Source organism: Canis lupus, chromosome 4 (genome assembly GCF_003254725.2).
Source record: "Canis lupus dingo isolate Sandy chromosome 4, ASM325472v2, whole genome shotgun sequence".
NCBI classification, from domain to species: domain Eukaryota; kingdom Metazoa; phylum Chordata; class Mammalia; order Carnivora; family Canidae; genus Canis; species Canis lupus.
Window position 1 is genome coordinate 4,850,139 of NC_064246.1, and position 20,698 is coordinate 4,870,836.

Sequence of the window (20,698 nt, forward strand, 5' to 3'; positions counted from 1 at the left end):
CATGAGAGACGCAGAGAGAGAGAGAAAGAGGCAGAGACACAGGCAGAGGGAGAAGCAGGCTCCATGCAGGGAGCCCAACGTGGGACTCGATCCCAGGTCTCCAGGATCACACCCTGGGCTGCAGGCGGCACTAAACTGCTGCGCCACCAGGGCTGCCTGGGCATCTGGTTCTTGATCAAGCTCTGGGGCTGTGTATGCATAACGTGGGACCCTTCCTCTCAACCTCTTCATCTAAATATCTTGATTGGTGAAGTAAGGGGCATGGACTAGAGCAGCATTATCATTGTTTTTGATTATGATCTGTTGTAGTAGCTTTAACTTTACTTTGCAACCAGTACAAACATGGATATATTTAACTGACATGAAAGTTGCACATGACAGTACTTGTCCTTACTACACATGTTGTTTTCTGATCTGTGTATGTTTTTAAAGATTTATTTATTTGAGAGAGAGAGAGAGACAGTGTGAGCAGAGGGAGTGGCAGAAGGAAAGGAAGAGCAATCTCAAGAAGACTCTGCACTGACCGGGGAGCCTGATCCAGGACCTCAGCCAAAACCAAAAGCCAGATGCCCCACTTCCTGATATTTTAAATCCTATTTTATTAATAACAAACACTAGTTATGATCCACTGAGGGTATTCTACAACCCAGTAAGGATTTGACTCACAAACAAGTGCATAGGGGATTCCAGGCTGTTTCTGTTTCAGGATTCTTCTGTGCTCGTGTTTTACAACAGGTGTTTTAAAATGTAGAGTGCTTAAGGGACAAAAGGGTGATGTTGCTCAAACTATGCTTTCTATAAACATACTACCTGGTCTACTTTATGTCATAGGTCTGACCTGAACATTTACCTCAGGTTTACTTACTATGCACAATACAGGGATAGTTCTTCGTTCATTCAGGAGTCATAATCTAATGGCCATATAGTCTGTTTTCAAGAGGCTGGAGTGCTAGTCCTCATGTCATCTGTGTGGCCTTGGATAAGTCTTCTGTTTCAACATACCTGAGGCTCAGGGTATACCTCTAACAGCTGAGACTGACAGCGTTTGGGAACAGAAAAATCAGAATGTATGCAGTGCAGTGCATAAGGGAAAGCTTTTTGTGTTACTCTCTTCTGTGTAAATCTCAATTGTTTGCTTTGCTTTGGTACATAATGCACACCATTCCCCATCCTCCACCCCAGTCCAGGCAATGCATACCTTTGGTCCAATTTCCAGTCTTCCATAGGGTCTCAAGTTCATCGTCACTTAAGCATGAGGGCTTTCCTGGCCTAGGTTAGGGCCTCCAGCTAAATGTTCCTATAAGTACCCTTGCAATAACTTCTGATACCAACTATCCAGAGTTATGAAGTCTGCTTCATAGGTTAAGAGCACAGTTTTCTACAAGATTGCCTTCAGACACCAGACAAAAATTTGGCTGGGGGGCTGGGGGGTCCTCCAGGTCACTTTATGACCAGCTGGCTACTAGTTTGGGAGTTTCCACTACCCCTTCAGGTTCAATTTAGCTATAAGGACTTCATTCAGGAACATGTTACACTTTTTTTGTTTTTTTTTTTTTTTTTTTAAGTTTTATTTAAGTAAGCTCTTCACCCAACATGGGGCTGGACCTCACAATTAGGAGATCAAGAGTCTCATGTTCCTCTGGCTGAGCCAGTCAGGTGCCCCAGGAACATGTTATACTTTAAAATTACAATTTTATTATAGCAAAAGAAGTACAAACCAGTCACAGGGAAAGACATGGAGAAGTCTGGGAAGGTTTTGTCGTCCCCTCCCAATGGAGTCCAAAAAACTTCACCCTCCTACCTAGCACAGGGCACACTGGTGTATTATCACATAGAGTATTGCCAACCTAGGAGGCTCAGCTGCTTCTGGGTCTTGAGTTTTTATTTGGTCTCATTATGTCAGCCATGGGCCATGAAGTTCAACTCAATCTCCAGCTTCCTCCCCTGTAATCAATCCCTTGCCCTCCCCAGGGATGTCACCTGGATCAAAGCCCCAACCCTCTAACCACATGGTTGATCCCTCTGGCCTGGCCAGCCCCATCAGGAGGCTTCTCAGCATAGTCTTGTCAAGGGCTCAAGGTAAGAGCATTGCTGTCACTTCAAGGGTTCAAAAGGATCCCTCACGTTTATTACACAACCCTGTATATGCCTTCTCTTACCCCTCTCTATTTTTGTAAGGATTTTATTAGTTTATGAGAGACGGGGTGGGGGTGCAGAGGGAAAGAAGCAGGCTCCCCACTGGGCAGGGAACCCCGTGTGGGACTCGATCCCACAACCATGGGATCAGCGATCTGAGCCACAGGCGGATGCTTAGCCCCTTAGCCACCCAGGTGCCCACCCCTCTCAATTTACCGGTTTTCTATGCTTTCTGGTCAAGGTTTTGTCTTAAACAACCATGTTGCCAGTGACTGTAAGACGACTCATGTTTTCAATTTTTTTCAATCTCCTTTCTCCGTTATTTTTCCAGGAAGTGTCCAGCTTCATTTTCTTCCTCCCTTCCTGAGAGTATACTGCAATGTTCTTTTGACACCGAATCACTAGATTATGTTGCTTGCTGCACAGCGGATGTGAGTGAACTTGAAAAGCAAATTCTGTCCTAATCAAAAGAGCCACAGGTTGCCTCGTTTATAGAAGAGTAAGACGAAGCATCTGTCGTCAGCCCCTTCCACCTTTGTCTGAACAAGCACGCGTGTCAGCTGCAGAGTCCTGAGTGCGTGCCGCGCAGCCACGCGCCACCTTGCTACGTCACTCTCAGCGGCTCTAACAGCAGCGCGAGGCCACCAGCAAACCCCGACAGCGACGCACGCCCGGCCCGGAGGCGCTGGGCGACCGCGCGTAGGCCCCCGCGCAGGCGCAGAGACGGCGCGGGCGCCGCGGCTCAGGCACCGCCGCGGCTCAGGCACCACCGCGGCTCAGGCACCGCCGCGGCCTCGCGCAGGGCCTCGCGCTGCTGGGCCCGGAAGTGCGTGCGCTCGGCCTTTCCGCGCCCTTCGCGGCGAGCGTCAGGTCGTAGCGGCGTGGTCCGCGCCGAGGGGTCGCGCCAACTGCTGCTCCGCGGGCCCCGCCGCCGCCGCGCTCGCCCTGCTCCTCGGTGGAGGGAAGATGGTGGGCCGGAACAGCGCCATCGCCGCCGGTGTCTGCGGGGCTCTTTTCATCGGGTACTGCATCTACTTCGACCGTAAGAGGCGGAGTGACCCCAACTTCAAGAACAGGCTTCGAGAACGTGAGTGGGTCCTCTGCCCCGGGCCGCCGCCGCCGCCGCCGCCGCCCCTGGCCCCTGGCCCGCCCCCGGCGACCTGCACGGGTCCCTCCATTTTGGACCGACGCTTTTTCCCATTTTGTGTTCCCCGACCGCTTGCCGTCGGAATGCACGGTCGATTGTGTCATTCGGGGGGGGGGGGGGGGGGGGGGATGGGGGGACTCTCTCCTTTGAACCGCTCTATGTAACTCGAGAGTCGTGTGTTTTGTATTTTGCGAATCGGTGCCCGACACCGGATCCGTACATCAACGGTATCGTTGCCGCATTCTTAAACCCTCTTGGTAGCTTCCCTAAAAAGGCTTCCAAGATATGAGTGAATGCTATAGAAATTGCAGGGGAGTCCAAAGGGCTGCGCTTCCCATGTGGTTCAGTCTTATTTCATACCTGCGACATCTTTTAAGCGAGTTTTCATGAGGGAAATCGTGTCACCAAGACCTTCGTGGTCTTTACATTTCGAAGGCCTCCGTATTAGCAACAGTGGAAGAGTAAATTTGTTGGATAAGAAATATTTTTATGACTTATCTAGGTTGCTCAGTCAAAATAATCTCTAAAATTAAAATTGAGGGGCACCGGGGTGGGTCAGCGGGTTTAGCATCCAGCTGTTGGTTCCAGCTCAGGTCATGGTCTCAGGGTCGTGAGTTCCCTCTCGAGCGCGGAGTCTACCTCCCTGCCCTCCTTTGCCCCCTGCCCCTCCCCACACTTGTGTACTTTCTCTAAAAGAAATGAATCTTAAAAATAAGATTGATACGTAAGGTATTAAAGCCCAGAAGGTATGAAGGTGTGATTATCCTCATTTAATTAAGCTCTAGTAAGATATTTCAAGTGTTCAGAAGCCCCACGTGGCTAGTGACCTACCCTCTTGGGGGCATAAGATGATCTTAAATCATCTAGAACATGACATCTAATTCTAGCTGTCATATGTTTTGGGAGGGAAGGGATACAGAGAATTTATCTTATTTACAGTTAGATAGATTAATGGAAGGAAAGCCATTTTGGATTCAGACACTCATTTTTCCAGGCTTGGGTTAGTCATAGATCAGCTGTGTAATTTTAAACTTGCTTAATCTTGATTTTCTTTTTTTTTCTTTTTTTTTTTTTTTTTTATGATAGTCACAGACAGAGAGAGAGAGGCAGAGACATAGGCAGAGGGAAAAGCAGGCTCCATGCACCGGGAGCCCGATGTGGGACTCGATCCCGGGTCTCCAGGCTCGCGCCCTGGGCCAAAGGCAGGGGCCAAACCGCTGCGCCACCCAGGGATCCCAATCTTGATTTTCATAGCTGGTAAAATCAGGTAATGTCCCCTGCCTCTGGTTGTTTTTGTGAAGACGCTGTGTGAAGCACTCACCATCATTGCCGACAAGAGAAAGCCCTTCCAGAAATGCTGGCTCTAAGCATAGCTAGAAATTTAGATCATTTTCGGGTAGTTTCAATATTAGTTGGAGGGATGGTGGTGGTGGTTTGGCTACAGAGCTTAGTAAAGAATGGATTAAGCTTTTCTTCCTCTGGAAACACTGTAATCTGGTCATTAGAAACCTTGAGAAAACTAATTTTTGGTTGAGGAAACCGTAAGAGCTGTCATTTTAGACAAATTGGGAGATTATTTTCAAAGTCCCTTTTCCATCATCTTCAGTCCATAATTTTTTTTTTTTTTTCCTGGAGTTAGTGGCCTAATGATTTCAGTGGTCAGCCTTGAATGATGAGTAACCTTGGGCAAGCGACTAAAACTTTCATTTCCCTCTTTTGTGAAATGTTCTAGTATGTAGGGACTTTAGTACGGTCCCTGGCATGTGGTAATAAATGGATGTGAAAGAATGTTTATAAATATAATTATTTGTTGATACTTTCTTTAGGAAGTAAAATTTTTATTCAGAGTGATTCTGCAATCTGTAAGTTCATGTTTTATGTGTATGTTTGAAAGTAGACAAGATCTGTTTTAACTTGTTAGGTTTATATAGTAGCACTTGGGATTAATTTCTAGGTAATAACTGAGTCAAGGCTTGATTTTACTCATTGAATGTGTAATTCCATGGTTTTTCAGTCTATTAGTATTCTTCCCTTATTACAGGGATAGTATAATATACTGATAAAATAACAAGTAAATTGTTTTATGAAACTAAAGCTAGAAATTTAATCTTATGCTAGAAATTAAAGCAACTAATCAGTCTTAAATTTGGTATTGGTATCAGTCAGACATTCAAACACAATCACTCTCCACTGAATTAAAAAAAATTTATAAGATTGATAGTAATGGAAACTAAGTTTCTCTCTAGTGGGTTTCATTATTATTTTTGTCATTTTCCAGAAATCTGGCTTAGCAAATTCTGTTTATTCCACTAACTTGCCATGTTCATTTCCTTTTCTTTTTATGGGAATGTGTTCACTTCTGTTAGAAGGGATAGAAGGAGGGACCCCTGGGTGGCTCAGTGGTTTAGCATCTGCCTTCAGCCCAGGGTGTGATCCTGGAGTCCTGGGTTCGTGTCCTGCATTGGGCTCTCTGCATGGAGCCTGCTTCTCCCTCTGCCTGTGTCTCTGCCCCCTCCCCTTCTCTCTGTCTCTCTCATGAGTAAATAAGTAAAATCTTAAAAAAAAAAAAAAAAAAAGAAAAGAAGAAGAAGAAGAAGGGATAGAAGGTAGTGGAAGGGTAATAAAGTATCTCCCAAACTGAGAAGATACTTTGTGGCTGAAAAATGAAGCTGATGACTCCATACACTTTACAGGTTTTTGCAGCTTATTTTGCAAGGGGAGGGGTGGGCAGATGACAATCCGGCTGCACAGTTGCTCTCCACAAAGTCCAGACCTAAGTCCACAGATTTTATAGAGTGAGGGCATTAACAGAAATGGCATTGTTGCAAGATTAAAAGGTTCGCCCACACCTCAGAGGATTTGCATGCACCCAAATGACAGCTAACCTTTCATTAGATATTGTGGCACTGCCTGTGTCAGGAAGAAGAAATGCTGTGTTCTCTCTCACAGATTCATGGAAGGCCAAAGAAAGACTGCCCCATTGTGGCCTTGGGCCTTTCTAGGGTATGTACATGAAACTCCAAGGGACCAGGAACACAAAGTCTCCAGAGAGGTCAGCCAGTGCACATGTGAACAAGATGGAAGGCCAAAGATGGAGTCGTATTGTCGGTCAGCATTGTTACAGCTTCCCTCTAGCATATGGAGGCGATACAGAATAATGTTTGAGGACACGTGTTCTGAAGTTCATCTGCTTGGCTTTGAATTGTCCCTCTCCCTGCTTAATAGTTACGACCTTGGTAAACGTTCTCATCTGTAAAATGGAGCTCATAGTAGTACTTGTTTGAGTGTTACTGTGAGGATCAAGCAAGCAAATTAATAGCCTTTATAATAGTGTCTGGCACGTGGCATCTAAAACTTGCTGAGTACTTACCCTCAACTTCTCATTGTTCCTTTGCCTTCAGGTCTGCTGCTTCTGTGTAGCAGTAGTGATATTTAGTAATTAATATAGTATAGTAGCATTATTCTGTGCCTAAGGATACCCTTAAGCAAATTGAAGATAGAATATTATGTGTTCTGTGTCCCCACAGTTAGTTGCCTGAAGATGAACACCCATGAAAGGTAGTTTGTTAGAAAAATAGGCAGTCTTCAAAATTACATATAAGATCAGCCTATTTAATGTATATTTCTTTGTTGAAGCAGCTAGAATTTAATCCTTAGAGTGGTAGCACTTTAGAAGTTTTCGGGGTTCGAGTTGGCAAGAGGTACTGGTGTGGTTAAACCCAGTTTGTAAGGGTAGAAGAGAAAAGTTTCCTGGACCACAATAAATTAACTCCTCTCCCTGCAGTTAGGTGGACAGGTCACTGTCTCTTTAGTCATATATTGAGACTTGGATTTGTAGAATACATTAAGGTTTTCAGTGGACATTTGCTTGTTTTCTTTTTTTTTTTTTTTAAGATTTTTTTATTTACTCATGAGAGACACAGAGAAAGAGGCAGAGAAGCAGGCTCCGTGCAGGGAGCCCGACGTGGGACTCGATCCTGGGTCTCCAGGATCATGCCCCGGGCCGAAGGTGGCACTAAACCACTGAGCTACCAGGGCTGCCCTTGTTTTCTGAAGCTTTTGTTCCTCACAGTAAAGTTAAACATGCCTTATCTTTAGAGAGTTTAAGAGATTTGCTAAAGTCGCTGAGGTAATAAGTATTAGAGCCTTAACCTTTCTTAGCTATGCCACAATCTCCACATCACTGTGACTAGGGAAACTTACTGTAGGTATTTAGCATAGCACAACTTCAGCTGAGTTGCTGGTAGTGAACTATCTCAATACCAGATGCTTACTTGAGACCATTATCGACTCCTCATATGGCACATTGTAAACTAGACCATATTAAAAAATACATGGTTGAACTAATTTCATTTTCACAACAACTCTGAAGCATGTACCATTCTCGGGCCAGTTTTACATATGAGGAAAGTGAGGGACAAGTTACCGTAACTTGCCCAGGGTCTCACTGACACTAAGAGCTGGGATATAAACGATGTTCCTGCTTCCCCTGTGCTAACACCCTTTCACATGGAGCATATCATTAGATAGCAATTTTTTTTTCTTTGAAAAAAATTTTTAAGATTTTATTTTTTTAAGATTTATTTATTGAGAGAGAGGGGGGAAGGCAGAGGCACAGGCAGAGGGAGAAGCAGGCTCCATGCAGGGAGCCCGACTTGGGACTTGATCCCAGGTCTCCAGGATCACACCCTGGCTGAAGGTGGCACTAAACTGCTGAGCCACCCGGGCTGCCCCCTTTGAAAACATTTTTAAAAGATTTTGAGAGCACGCGTGAATGCAAGTGGGGGCTTGGAGCAGAGGTGAACTAAGAGGGACAGTTGTATTGTCCTGAGTGCATAGCCTGACTTGGGCCATCCCACAATCCTGAGATCATGACCTGAGCCAGAAACCCAGAGTCAGACGCTTAACTGAGGCCAACCGGGGGTCCCATTAAATAGCAACTTAAGATACTGTTAGGGTCTTTTACTGATTTGGCTTAAGGGTTTTAAAATTTTTTAATGTCACTCACTTTGGAGATACGTAGTTTTTTTCCAAATCAAAAGACCAAAAATTGAGCAAGAGTGTAGGCAGAAGTTTTTTCTTTTCGTCAGCCAGCAGGAGTCAAGAATCTTGCAGTGCATTTCTGAACACTGTCCTCCTACCTTCTCATTACCTGGTTTAGGAATGTCAGATAGCTTTCAACATTCAGGAAAGATTGAATCTGTTATATTTCAGTAATAAAAGTTTCTCACGGCAATGGCTTCTTTGCTTGTGTTTTACGTTTCCCTGTGGAGCGGGGCTTGCTCTGCTTGTGGCAGTTAATCAGCTGTTGGAATCGTCTCCATCTTGAAAATTGCTGATCTTGGTGCCCCAAAGGGAAGGTAAAAGCTCTTGCCCAGAAATGTCATATTGTCCATGCACAGCTCATTGATCAGAACCCTGACCCTGAGAATTCAGGAGACTAAGGAAGTAAGAGAGCCCTACTCAGCATTGTTTTGCAAATAGAATGAATAACTGCCACCGTTTGATTTCTTTTAATTCCCATTTTAATAATGGTAAAATGAAAATACTCCATTTCTTGCAGGAAGAAAGAAGCAGAAGCTTGCTAAGGAGAGAGCTGGACTTTGCAAGGTAATCTGTTTTTTTTTTTTTTTTATATTATATATTTTATAGAAAGAATAATTTTACAAATTACATCAAAGGTATTTCGACAAAGCTAATTGATACCAGACACTGATTTTTCTATTTTAAGGTATAATTTGTTGTTTTTCGGAATAGTTAACTCAGTTCAACTGCAGATTGTTTGGTCTATCATTATTTCCCCCTTGTTGGCCCAAACAGCAAGACAACTTACTTACTACATGAGTGTTACTTTAGGGGAAATAAGATGATAGTCTCTAGAAGACAGTTCAAACTTTCTCACTCAGCTGCTTCAAAGTAATACAGTAAACATTTATTAATTTAATTTTCCTGGCAGCCCTGGTGGCTCAGCGGTTTAGTGCCGCCTTCAGCCCAGGGTGTGATCCTGGAGGCCTGGGATCGAGTCCCACGTTGGGCAGAGAGCATGGAGCCTGCTTTTCCCTCTGCCTGTGTCTCTGCCTCTATGTCTCTCTCTCTCTCATGAATAAATAAAATCTTTAAAAAAATAATAATAATGATTTAATTTTCCTCCCTTCAGCTTCCTTTAAAAGAACCACATACTATTTGCTTCAAAAGTTACACCAGATTATTCATACTACTGATCCAGAATCCTAACACATGGCAAATTTAACCTTGATGTAATATGTACATGCAGATAAAAATCCTTTTGGGGGGATGCCTGGGTGGCTCAGCAGTTGGGTGTCTGCCTTTGGCTCAGGGTGTGATCCCACGGTCCCGAGATCGAGCCCCATATTGGGCTCCCTGCATGGAGCCCACTTCTCCCTCTGCTTGTGTCTCATGAATAAATAAAAATCTTTTAAAAATCTTTTTTTTTCTTTTCATAGATCCTGTGTTCATAATTATTTTTTTTAAAGATTTTATTTATTTATTTATTTATTCATGAGATACGGAGAGAGAGAGGCAGAGACACAGGCAGAAGGAGAAGCAGGCTCCATGCAGGGAGCCTGACGTGGGACTCGATCCCAGGTCTCCAGGATCACACCCTGGGCTGCAGGCGGCGCTAAACCGCTGCGCCACCCGGGCTGCCCCATAATTATTTTTAATGACTACATAGGTTTCTCTGCTTGATTAAAAAAATGTTTTTCTTTTTCATTGAAATCCGTTCCATTGTTGGATTCCCAGGACTTGGACTACAGGATCAGTGATGATTCTTTTTAAAGAAAGTTGAGGCTAAGAAAAATTAAATCAGAAAATGTTATATTTTATTATTTTGAAATAAGAAATCAACACAGCTAAGTAACTGGACACGATAATAGTGAAGTGAAACTGAGAAGCAACCACTTTGTCCCATTATGTCCAACTACCTTTCTGAACTATGTAGTATGTTCTTAATGTTTCATTAGCCTTTTCTTTCTAAGGACAACCTAAGGTAGATAAAGACATATACATCAGTATGTATTTTTAGATACAGGCATAATCAAAACCTAGGCTGAGATAGTTGATAAAAGATGCCTCTACTTTGAGAAATTTAAGTTTTTCATCTGTATTGGTATAATATTAGTCAGAAACCAAAAACTTCCACTAATAGAAGTCTAGGTTTTTTAAATAAAATAGGACTTTTTAATAAGTAGGTTTATGTTTTTTTAATGATAAGTCATAAAGCTGATTACCATAGCTGGTAATATGTAACAAACTACAAAACAGGGACACAGGAATGGGAACTTATTTACATAAAGCTGCTTTGTAGTAGCTGCTTTTTGTAGCAGTTTGTAATAGCAAAGAAATGAGAATTAGCTCAAATGTGCAACAACTACATCATGATTAAGCAATCCTATATTCCTTCAATGGAATATTCTATTACCATTTAAAATAATCCTGTAGATACATGTAAAATCTATTCAGAATAATGCTGGAGGGCAGCCCCAGTGGCTCAGCGGTTTAGCGCTGCCTTCAGCCCAGGGCATGATACTGGAGACCCAGGATGGAGTCCCATGTCAGGCTCCCTGCATGGAGCCTGCTTCTCCCTTTGCCTGTGTGTCTCTGCCTCTCTCTCTCTCTCTCTCTCTCTCTCTGTCTCATGAATGAATAAATAAAATCTTTAAAAAATAAATAAATAAAAATAATGTTGGATCAGAAAAACAGTTGACTCTAGTTATATAAAAATCTGTAATAACAACAATCACATTAATGTAAGTATGCATATTTTACGATAGAGATCGTTGTACTCCATTTTTTACTTTAGGTTTGATGCACAGCTTTCTGAGAACTGTTCTAGTATCAGTTTGATCATTAAGTATTTTTTTCTTGTATTCATTTAAATGTAGATTATAAATTAATGCTTGTAAGTATTAAAGAGTAAATTTCTTTTTATCGTTTTTTATGAGTTACTCAGTTTTTGTTGTTTTGTTTTTAGTGTCATGATTTTCTGTGTATTGATTATATCCCCAGCATGATTTTGATATTATTTATTATTCTATTTCCAAACAGTTACCTGACCTTAAAGATGCTGAAGCGGTTCAGAAATTCTTCCTTGAAGAAATACAGCTTGGTGAAGAGTTGTTAGCCCAAGGTAATATTCATTAAAAGACTAAGAAATTAGAATTTTTCACACTAATATAAATTTATAGTGATAATGGGATTTTTTTTGTGTGTGTGTGCGTGTAGTGGAGCTTTTATTTTTATTTCTTAAATATTTTATTTATTTATTCATGAGAGAGAGAGAGAAAGGCAGAGGGAGAAGCAGGCTCCCTGTAGGGAGCCCGCTATGGGACTCGATCCCTGGACCCGGGGTCATGCCCTGAGCCAAAGGCAGACGCTCAACTGCTGAGCCACCCAAGTGTCCCATGTAGCAGCTTTTAAAAAAGGTTTTCTAAGTATTTCAAGACAAGTCATTTAGTAATGGGAGGATTATTTTATTTAAGGCTGGTTCTAGGGGTTCCTGGGTGGCTCTACCAGTTAAGTGCCTCACTCTTGATTTCAGCTCAGGTCGTGATCTTGGGATTCTGAGATTGAGCCCCATGTGGTCTCTGCTTGGGATTCTCCCTGTCCCCTGCCCTGGCTCATGCGGTCTCCCACGCTTGCGTGCTGTCTCTCTCTCATTCTCTCACTCTCTAAAACTAAAAAGACTGGCTCTAGAAAAATACTTCTCATGGATCATCATTGTCCATAATGTTTTGAGTGAGTTTGAAGTTTATTTGCTATATGATACAGATACTATGAGTAATCTTTACAAATGAGGGTTGTGTTTTTTTTTTTTTTTTAAGCAGTTCAGAGAATATAGTCGTAATATGTAAATAGTAACTGAATATGCTTCCTCAACTTCTTCATGTAATCTTCAGGTCTTTTCCAATATTTATTTATTGGAAAGAGTGGCTAATGTAAATCCCAGAGAAGGTTAATTTACCTGTCAGAGCCATACAGTGAGTTTATGGTGCTTGATTTCAGTCAGTGATACGAATCTGATCTAGAGTTTAAGCTTTTGTGCTTTATGTATTCAATTAAGGACTAAGGATTATTTCTTTAAAACATTACTATTACGAAGTTAAAATGATCAAACAGGCCAATTGGAGAACTAGAATCGGTAGAGTCTTAAATGTATTTGTAAATTTTTAGTGTCAAATTAGCTTTTATTTATTTATTTTTAAAAGATTTGTTTATTGAGATAGACTTTCTGCCTGGGGATAGGGAGGAGGGGCAGAGATAGAATCTTAAGCAGGCTCCATGCCCCAGTGCAGAGCTGTTTAGCTCCATTCTTTAAGGATTCTTTAAGATCATCACCTCAGCTGAAATCAAATCTGATGCTTAACCAACTGTGCTACCCAGGTGCCCTCAAATTAGCTTTTATTAGAAAAATAGCTTCGAAGTATTTGCTATCGTTGATAAAAATGGTTTTTCTTATGCTCATTGCTGTATCATAGACTTAGTATCATGAATGTCATTTGTGATTTTTTTGTTTTGTTTTTATGGAAAGAATTAAAGGTTTGAAGTGGTGGTGACATGTTATTTTTTGTTTTGTCTCCTCCTTCCTAGTAATTTCTATGCGTTTTTTGTTTTTTTCTTTAAGAAATAATTATCTTCATTTGGATGGCATAGTAGGCTGATAATATTTACAAATAAAAATGGAAATGTCTTACTAGAAAGTAATTTTGGCTTTTTTACCTCATTACAATAAGAAAAACCTGAGATTTAATCATAGGGTAATAGTAAAGCACTTAAATCTTCATAGAGCTCATTTTATAGACTGTATTACTGTCCTTCTCAAACTGAAGCTAACAGCTTAAGTCAACAGATGGCCGCAATGCACAGTAACTCATGGTGGCTGGGAGGAAGGACAGGGAAGAGTTAACTCTTTTTCCTAAGCTCATATTCTACACTTTAACTCCACACCATCCAGAGGGTTACTTAACTCTACCAAGTTGCCTTTCTTCTGGTGGAAACTACCAACCAAACCTAAGGTTGAAGAATCAGGTTGGTTAGTATTAGGGGAGAAAGTCAACATCTAAGTAAACCATAAACCATGTAAAGGTGTAAGTTATTTAGGCAGTGAACTTCATTGCTTGGCATGGCCTCCACCATCTAGGGTCTTCCATAAGCATATTCTGTTAACTGAACCAGATCTCATCTCAGGATTGATGTGAATGGACTCAAGTCTACAATGTAGAGAAGAAATTGTATTGAGTTGCTATGGTGGTTCATTGACTATTTCCAGTATATTTAGAAATAATAGGAGGTGTCTTGGGATTCTGTGTTTTACATATAACAATCCAGTAGCTGCTCTGATTTCATTTAATAATCAGAATTAATATCCCCAGACAACAGTGTTGCAGTCCCATATATTGCCTATAAATTCATTGGCTTGAGAATTCAGTGGCATCTTAATTTCTAAGTCAGTGGAGCCATTGTGTCCTCTCATGGAAGTCCAAGCCCATGCAAAAGACCTAATTCTTTTGTATTTTCCAATTTTAATAAAATCTTTTAATGCTTTGTAGAGTTTTGCTTTATTCAGTTTGAATATCTCAGTCTTTAGATTTTCCCAAGTGAATTTTTTTTTAAGATTTTTTATTTATTTATGAAAGACACAGAGGAGAGAGAGAGGCAGAGACACAGTCAGAGAGAGAAGCAGGCTCCATGCAGGGAGTCTGATGGTGGGACTTGATCCCGGGACTCTGGGATCATGCCCTAGGCAAAGACAGACACTCAACCACTGAGCTACCCAGGCGTCCCAACAAGTGAAATGTTATAGCAAGGCAATTCTTCTTCTTCACATGCCATCCTCAGTTCCTTTATTAGGTCACATTCTTATTCAGGGTTGGAAAACTGTGTTTACTGGTTTATTATAAAGGATATGACTCAGGAGCAGCCAGATAGAAGAGATGCATACGATGAGGTGTGCGAGGATGGGTGGGCAGGACATGAGAATCTTCTACTGTCTCTGGATGCACCACCCTCTTAATACCTTGATGTGCTCACCAATCCAGAAAATAATCTTTTTTAAAAAAGTAATATGTCCATTGTAGGATAAGTTTTAAAAGTCCTATCACTCAGAGTTAACCTCTTTTTGCCACCAGCTTCTTGCCACTTCCATTAGTGTGACTGTTTTTCCTACTAGCGTTACTTAAAAGTTTTTTTCTTTCTTGTATTTGCATGTAGTAACATTTAAAATAGTATAAGGATTAGTCTAAAGTGAATTTGGGCCCCCTTTTCTCCTCAGTTCCCAATCTTTGGGTTCTTCTCAGAAAAGTTGGGTTCTGGGGCAGCCCAGGTGGCTCAGCAGTTTAGTGCTGCCTTCAGCCCAGGGTGTGATCCTGGAGACCCGGGATCTGGTCCCATATCAGGCTCCCTGCATGGAGCCTGCTTCTCCCTCTGCCTGTGTCTCTGCCTCTCTCTCTGTGTCTCTCATGAATAAATAAATAAAATCTTTAAAAAAAAAAAAAGAAGAAGAAGAAGGGTTCTGTAGTTAGCAATTTCTGTCTAATACACTGTTTCAGAAATATTGTAAGTCTGTAAGTAGGAATATAATTGGACATTTTTACACTTTAATTTCTCCCCTTTTTAAATGTGTTTTGAAGATACTTTCAATACTTGTGATCTGATTTATTCTTAGTAATGGTTTAATAATATCCAGTTATATATACGTATTATAGATTACTTCCAAGGTTTTACTTGTGTGATATTTTTGGTCAGTATCACTTAGAGATATAATGAAGGCTTTAGAGTTGAATTTTTGACAAAGGCAAAGGCTTTCCAGGTCACATGTTATTTTTACATAAATCTTTCAGGCGAATATGAGAAGGGTGTAGACCATCTAACAAATGCAATTGCTGTGTGTGGACAGCCACAGCAGTTGCTGCAAGTGTTACAGCAAACTCTTCCACCACCAGTGTTCCAGATGCTTCTGACCAAGCTTCCAACAATTAGTCAGGTAAGGATTTGAAATGTTAATAAAAGTGGGTAGAATCTGAGAATTAAATATTTTAGGGACATTGATATTGAAAAATTAGTCTAGTGTACATTATGAAATTATGAAACTTATCTTGGAATCAAAGTAGAATTAGAGATAGCAGTGCTTGAAACTTTTCTTCCCCTAATAATATTGACGTGATTGGGCATAAGATCTAGTTGTTGTGCCCCTACGTATGGGTCAGGAAATAAGTCTCATAGTACTAAATCTCAGGCCTTCGTATTTCAAATTAGTCCACTGTCAGCTACTGAACCTAGGTTTCTATCAACTTTTGGGAGCCCATGCGTTCAGTTAAGTGGCCAGGCGCAGAGGGCAGAGGAGCCAAGATGGCCTACCCTGAGATTATATCCTAAAGGATTGTGGATATCCTCTGACCTCACTTGTCTAAAGGCCCCAGTGCCTCTGCTTCTGCCAAGGTGGACTTTGAGCTTGGAGCTATTTGATTACATCTGCGTAAGACTATATCTAACTTAAGAATTGATTAAAATGCATTCTGTTCATTTTTTAAATCTTTTCCAGGGAACCAAAATGAATCTATTTTTTGGAATAGTTTATTCGTGTATTAATTTCCATAGTTGGTGTGATTAAAATTGGTTGATTGTTCAAACTGATGTATACTCAGCTATTTTGGAAAGGGACTATTTTCTTCTGAAAATAAAGGCCCCAAAGATTTAAAGGAAAGAGTTGGAAAATCAAAGATTTGGTCTTAATCCTTTTTATTTGTACTAATGTGATTCCTAGTCTATCTAAATCAGATTTCTCAGTTTAATATTATCTGCTCTTGCAAAGGCAGCATAGCATAGTGCTTTTGGAAGATGGATCTGAGAGTGAGGTCTTTTGAAATATGGATGAGTTCAGGATGAAGCCTGAACTCCTCTTTATAAAAATGGCCTCCTTTACTCCATTAACTCATGTTATCTGGAAATATTTTCAAATGCTAATTTTGGAATTACTGTATTCCTTCTTATATGATGACTGAGTATTTTCAGGGTAAAAAGGGAAATGTTGGGAGCATAGAATGACAAGTTAAGCACTAATCAGTATTCTCAGTTTATATGAGAGTGAAAAGAGATCTTAAATTCTTTTTGGTTTTAGTTACATAATTGATTAATATGTAAAAGAGTATAATGTTAACCCTCCTTGGATTTTGAAATGGGACCGGCAGTAGTATGGTCATTATTTTCTTTGATAACAGTGTCTAACAGTGTTAAATGATGAAATCTTAGAGTGGGTAAACTTTAGCAAGGTTTGATTCTTTGAATACAAAGGACATTTTTTTCCCTTAAAATTTTTTTTTGAAATTGACGTATTGTTGACACATAATATTACATTAGTTTCAGGTGTTGACAAGTCTGTACATTATGGTCTTACTAGGTGTGGCACAGACAGACATTATCTGCCTCACCATACAATGGTATTACATGATAGAGTATATATTCCCTGTGCTGTACTTTTTATCCCTGTGATTTATTCCTTACATAACTGGAATAAGTTATTCCTGGACCTCTCACTCCCCTTCACTTGTTTTGCCCATCCCCGTAACCCACTTACCTTGTGGCAACCACCAATTTGTATTTATGAATCTCTTTCTCCTTTTTTTCTTCATGGTTTTTAGATGCCACATAAAAGTGAAATCAGATGGTGCTTATCTTTATCTTAAGGAAATAACACTTAGCACAATGTCCTCTATGTCCATCCATGTTGCAGGTAGCAAGATCTCATTCTTTTTTACAGCTACATAATAGTTCGTTGTATATGTATACCACTTCTTTATCCATTTATCCATTGATGGACACATAGTGTTGCTTCCCTATCTTGGCTATTGTAAATAATGCTGCAATGATGTAGAGGTGCATACATCTTTCCAAATTAGTATTTTCATTTTCTTTAGGTAAATAACCAGTTGTGGAATTACTGCACCATATGGTATTTCTATTTTTAATTTTTTGAGGAACCTTTATACTGTTTTCCACCGTGGCTGTACCAGTTTACAGTCCAGGCAATGCATGAGTTCCTTTTTCTTCAGTCCTTGTCAACACTTGTTATCTTTCTGGTTCTGGGCATTCTGAGAGGTGTGAAGTGATATCTCATTGTGGTTTTGATTTGCATTTCCCTGATGATTAATGGTGTTGAATATCTTTGCATATGTCTGTTGGGGAAATGTGTATTCAGGTCTTCTGCCTGTTTTAAATTGAATTATTATGTTTTTTCCTCCATGTTAGTTGTAGTTCTTTATATATTTTGGCTATTAACCCCTTATTAGATACATAATTTACAAATACCCTTCAGTAGGTTGCCTTTTCATTTTGTTGGTTTACTTTGCCATGTAAAAGCTTTTTATTTTGTGTGGTCCCAGTGGTTTATTTTTGCTTTTGTTTTCTTTGCCTGAGGGGACATACATAGAAAAAGGTTGTTAAGGCCTTTGTCCAAGAGATTATTGCCAGTGTTTTCTTTTAGAAGTTTTATGGTGTCAGGTCTCACATTTAGATCTTTAATCCATTTTGAGTTTATTTTTGTGCATGCTGTAAGGAAGTGGTCCCATTTCATTCTTTTGCATGTAGCTGTATGGTTTTCTCAACACCATTTATTGAAGACACTCTTTTCCTATTGGATATTCTTGTCTCTTACAAAGGACTTTTAAAAATTAATTTTTGGAGGGGATGCCTGGGATGGTTCAGCAGTTGAGAATCTGCCTTTAGCTGAGGGCATGATCCCGTGGTACGGTATTGGAGTCCCACATCAGGCTCCATGCGAGGGGCTTGTTTCTCTGTGTTTCTAATGAATAAATTTAAAAAATGTTTTTTAAATAAAATAAAAAATTTTTCTTTTCTCTTTCAGAGAATTGTAAGTGCTCAGAGCTTGGCTGAAGATGATGTGGAATGAGAAAATGTCAACATAATCTCAATTAAAAATATTTTTAAAATCTTAAGTCAGAAGATGAGCAGCTCTGGGGGAGTAAGGGCAAATAGGCTTGTTATGGACTGTCCTATGCTGAAATCTACCAAAGTTAATTTTTACTTTGTGTAGATCCATTCATCTGTTTTATTTATTTTTCCCAGTGAAAAGTGTATTTTGATAGAAAGCGTTTTCATTTTATAAATACACTATGAGTTACCAAAATATCATGGATTTATTTTATTCTTAAAACGTGCAATTAAAAAGTGTACATATAACATCACTACTTATATTAAAAATACTCAGTGCTTAGTTTTGAAAGATAGGCAAAAAAGTATAAGAGAAAGCTGAAGAATGCACGTTTTTTTAAGCTAATACACTTTGCTCTAATAAAACAATTGGATGGAAACTTCTTTTGTTTATCAAAACTGAGCATTAAAAATCTTGAGAGATTATTTCTTTCCATTTAATCTCTTAAATATGTGAGATTTGCTGCTGTGCTGTATTAATTCCTCCCTCCCTGTGTATTTGTCTTGAAATGTTTTGTTTAAATTGGTGGGCTTAATGTGTTCTGGATATTTATCTCTTTGTATTTAGATGTATGTAGTTGCAATTAGCACCGGGAATTAGATCTATGTACATCCTTAATCTAGCCATGTGAGCTTCACCAGTTACTGTCTGCCCTCTTTCCTCAAACAGTAAGGGAATTTGTCTGCTAATTCAGAGAAGTGTCCCTTTTAGCTTTTAATTCATTTGGTTTTATTCAGCATCTTCAAATCCACCTTCTCCTGAGGTATATATTTGTTTGGACAACCAGGCCTTGCATTATTTTTACTCTGAAGTTTGCATGCTTGCCTGACCTAGTATTTCTAAACCCACTTCCCCTTTTTAAAAAAGATCTAACTTATGTTGCTTTTCACTGAAATTATATGGTTCTGTCGCTACTCTTGTAAATCTGAAACTTAACCTGTAGGGTAACTGGGATGCTAAGCTTGTAAAATGTTCTCCTTTGCTTTTATCTTCAGTGTATCTCCTTAATCCTCTTTCAATCTGATTCATTTATCTTGTTATGATGAGAATAAGGTGTAACCTTGTGACTGAAGACTTGCAAAGAATGGAGATGTTCTCAAAATAGTGACATGTCATCTGTAGTCACAGATTGCACATCAGGTCTGAGAATAAAGATCTTGGTACTTACTGTCATCTGTTGAACTGAGTAACAATTCCTCCCTGTACACATTGCCTTTATTCTGTCTAGAAATCTGGAGAGATCCCGAAGACTTTTTCTTATGTACTTGTATATTTTACTTAATTTACTTACAAGTTGTCCTTAACCTTAACCTTGGGTTTATGTTGTAGTTGGGATATAGAGGAAAGAATTTGGAGCATGGTTTTAAGTTTTTGCTTCTGGACAACCCCACAGCCTTTGGCAGTCACATACATCTCTGAACTTAGCCCTAGTATTCTCATCTATCAAATTAGAACATCAGACTACGTAACTCAGACACTGAAGACTTCCTTGTGTACCTTCCAGGTTCATGATCCCTCATCCTTAAGCAGCATGCTGCTTTTTTTTTTTTTTTTTTTTTTTTTTTTAAATGACACCCTGTCTGTGTCCTGTCCTTCGGTGGGGATAGGGAGATAACCAGTGCAAAAATGCTGGTTAGCCAGTTTTACTAATAGATCCCAAATCCAAAGCAGTGTAGTGGTGATTGGTCGGTCACAGAGCTAAGAAACAGTCTTTTGTCCTATACCCACCACCACCACCACCACACCTATCCAGAGGGAGTATTCAGACCAAAGGCATTCAGAATATAGGTCAGAGTTATAGGGGGTGGGGTGGGGGAGTAAGGGACAGACAGCTCAGAAAGAAGGAATGGGCCCAGAAAAGGACTGGCTGGAGGGTGTGAGCCGTCAGCTTAGCCTCGGAGGAGGGTATGAAGACTAAATGCCCTTTGAGAATTGTGTGATCTGAGCTAGCTGGGTACCACTTGGCTTTGTGAATAATAACTTTGATCTAATGCTTGTTGAAAAGATTGTGATATCTTTCCAGTATAGTTGGTTATGCATTTTCTTATTTAAATGATAGCTTTAAAATTAGGTGCCACTTTTGAAAGTTAGTTGTGTTTGGTTTGGTTTGGTTTGGTCTGGTTTGAAATTTAAAAAAAAGCCTAGGGACGCCTGGTGGCTCAGTGGTTGAGTGTCTGCCTTCAGCTCAGGGCGTGATGCTGGGGTCCCAGGATCAAGTCCCATATTGGGCTCCCTGCATGGAGCCTGCTTCTCCCTCTGCCTATGTCTCTGCCTCTCTCTCTCTCTGTGTCTCATGAATAAATAAAATCTTTAAATAAAAATAAAAGCCTAACCATGGTTTTTCCCCAGGCGTTTAATTGCTGAATACAGTTTCTTGCCTAAAGTTCTCCATGGTGACGGAACCAGGAAGTAGGGGTGATGCCAGCCAAATGGTGCTGAAGCCAAGATTT

General features: G+C 40.3%; 1 protein-coding gene and 1 non-coding gene across 2 annotated transcripts; both read left to right on the forward strand.

Annotated features, from left to right (window-relative positions):
- The first annotated feature begins 2,880 nt into the window (after positions 1 to 2,880).
- On the forward strand, positions 2,881 to 19,421 carry TOMM20 (translocase of outer mitochondrial membrane 20). Its single transcript, XM_025448485.3, has 5 exons — positions 2,881 to 3,223; positions 8,847 to 8,893; positions 11,351 to 11,432; positions 15,142 to 15,284; positions 18,162 to 19,421. Exons 1-5 carry the CDS (start codon positions 3,103 to 3,105, stop codon positions 18,204 to 18,206), a joined length of 438 nt encoding a protein of 145 aa, XP_025304270.1. The 5' UTR covers positions 2,881 to 3,102; the 3' UTR covers positions 18,207 to 19,421.
- On the forward strand, positions 3,520 to 3,654 carry LOC112660933 (small nucleolar RNA SNORA14). The gene has a single exon (XR_003137322.1). It is a non-coding gene; the product is annotated as a small nucleolar RNA SNORA14 (small nucleolar RNA).
- Positions 19,422 to 20,698: the final 1,277 nt, after the last annotated feature.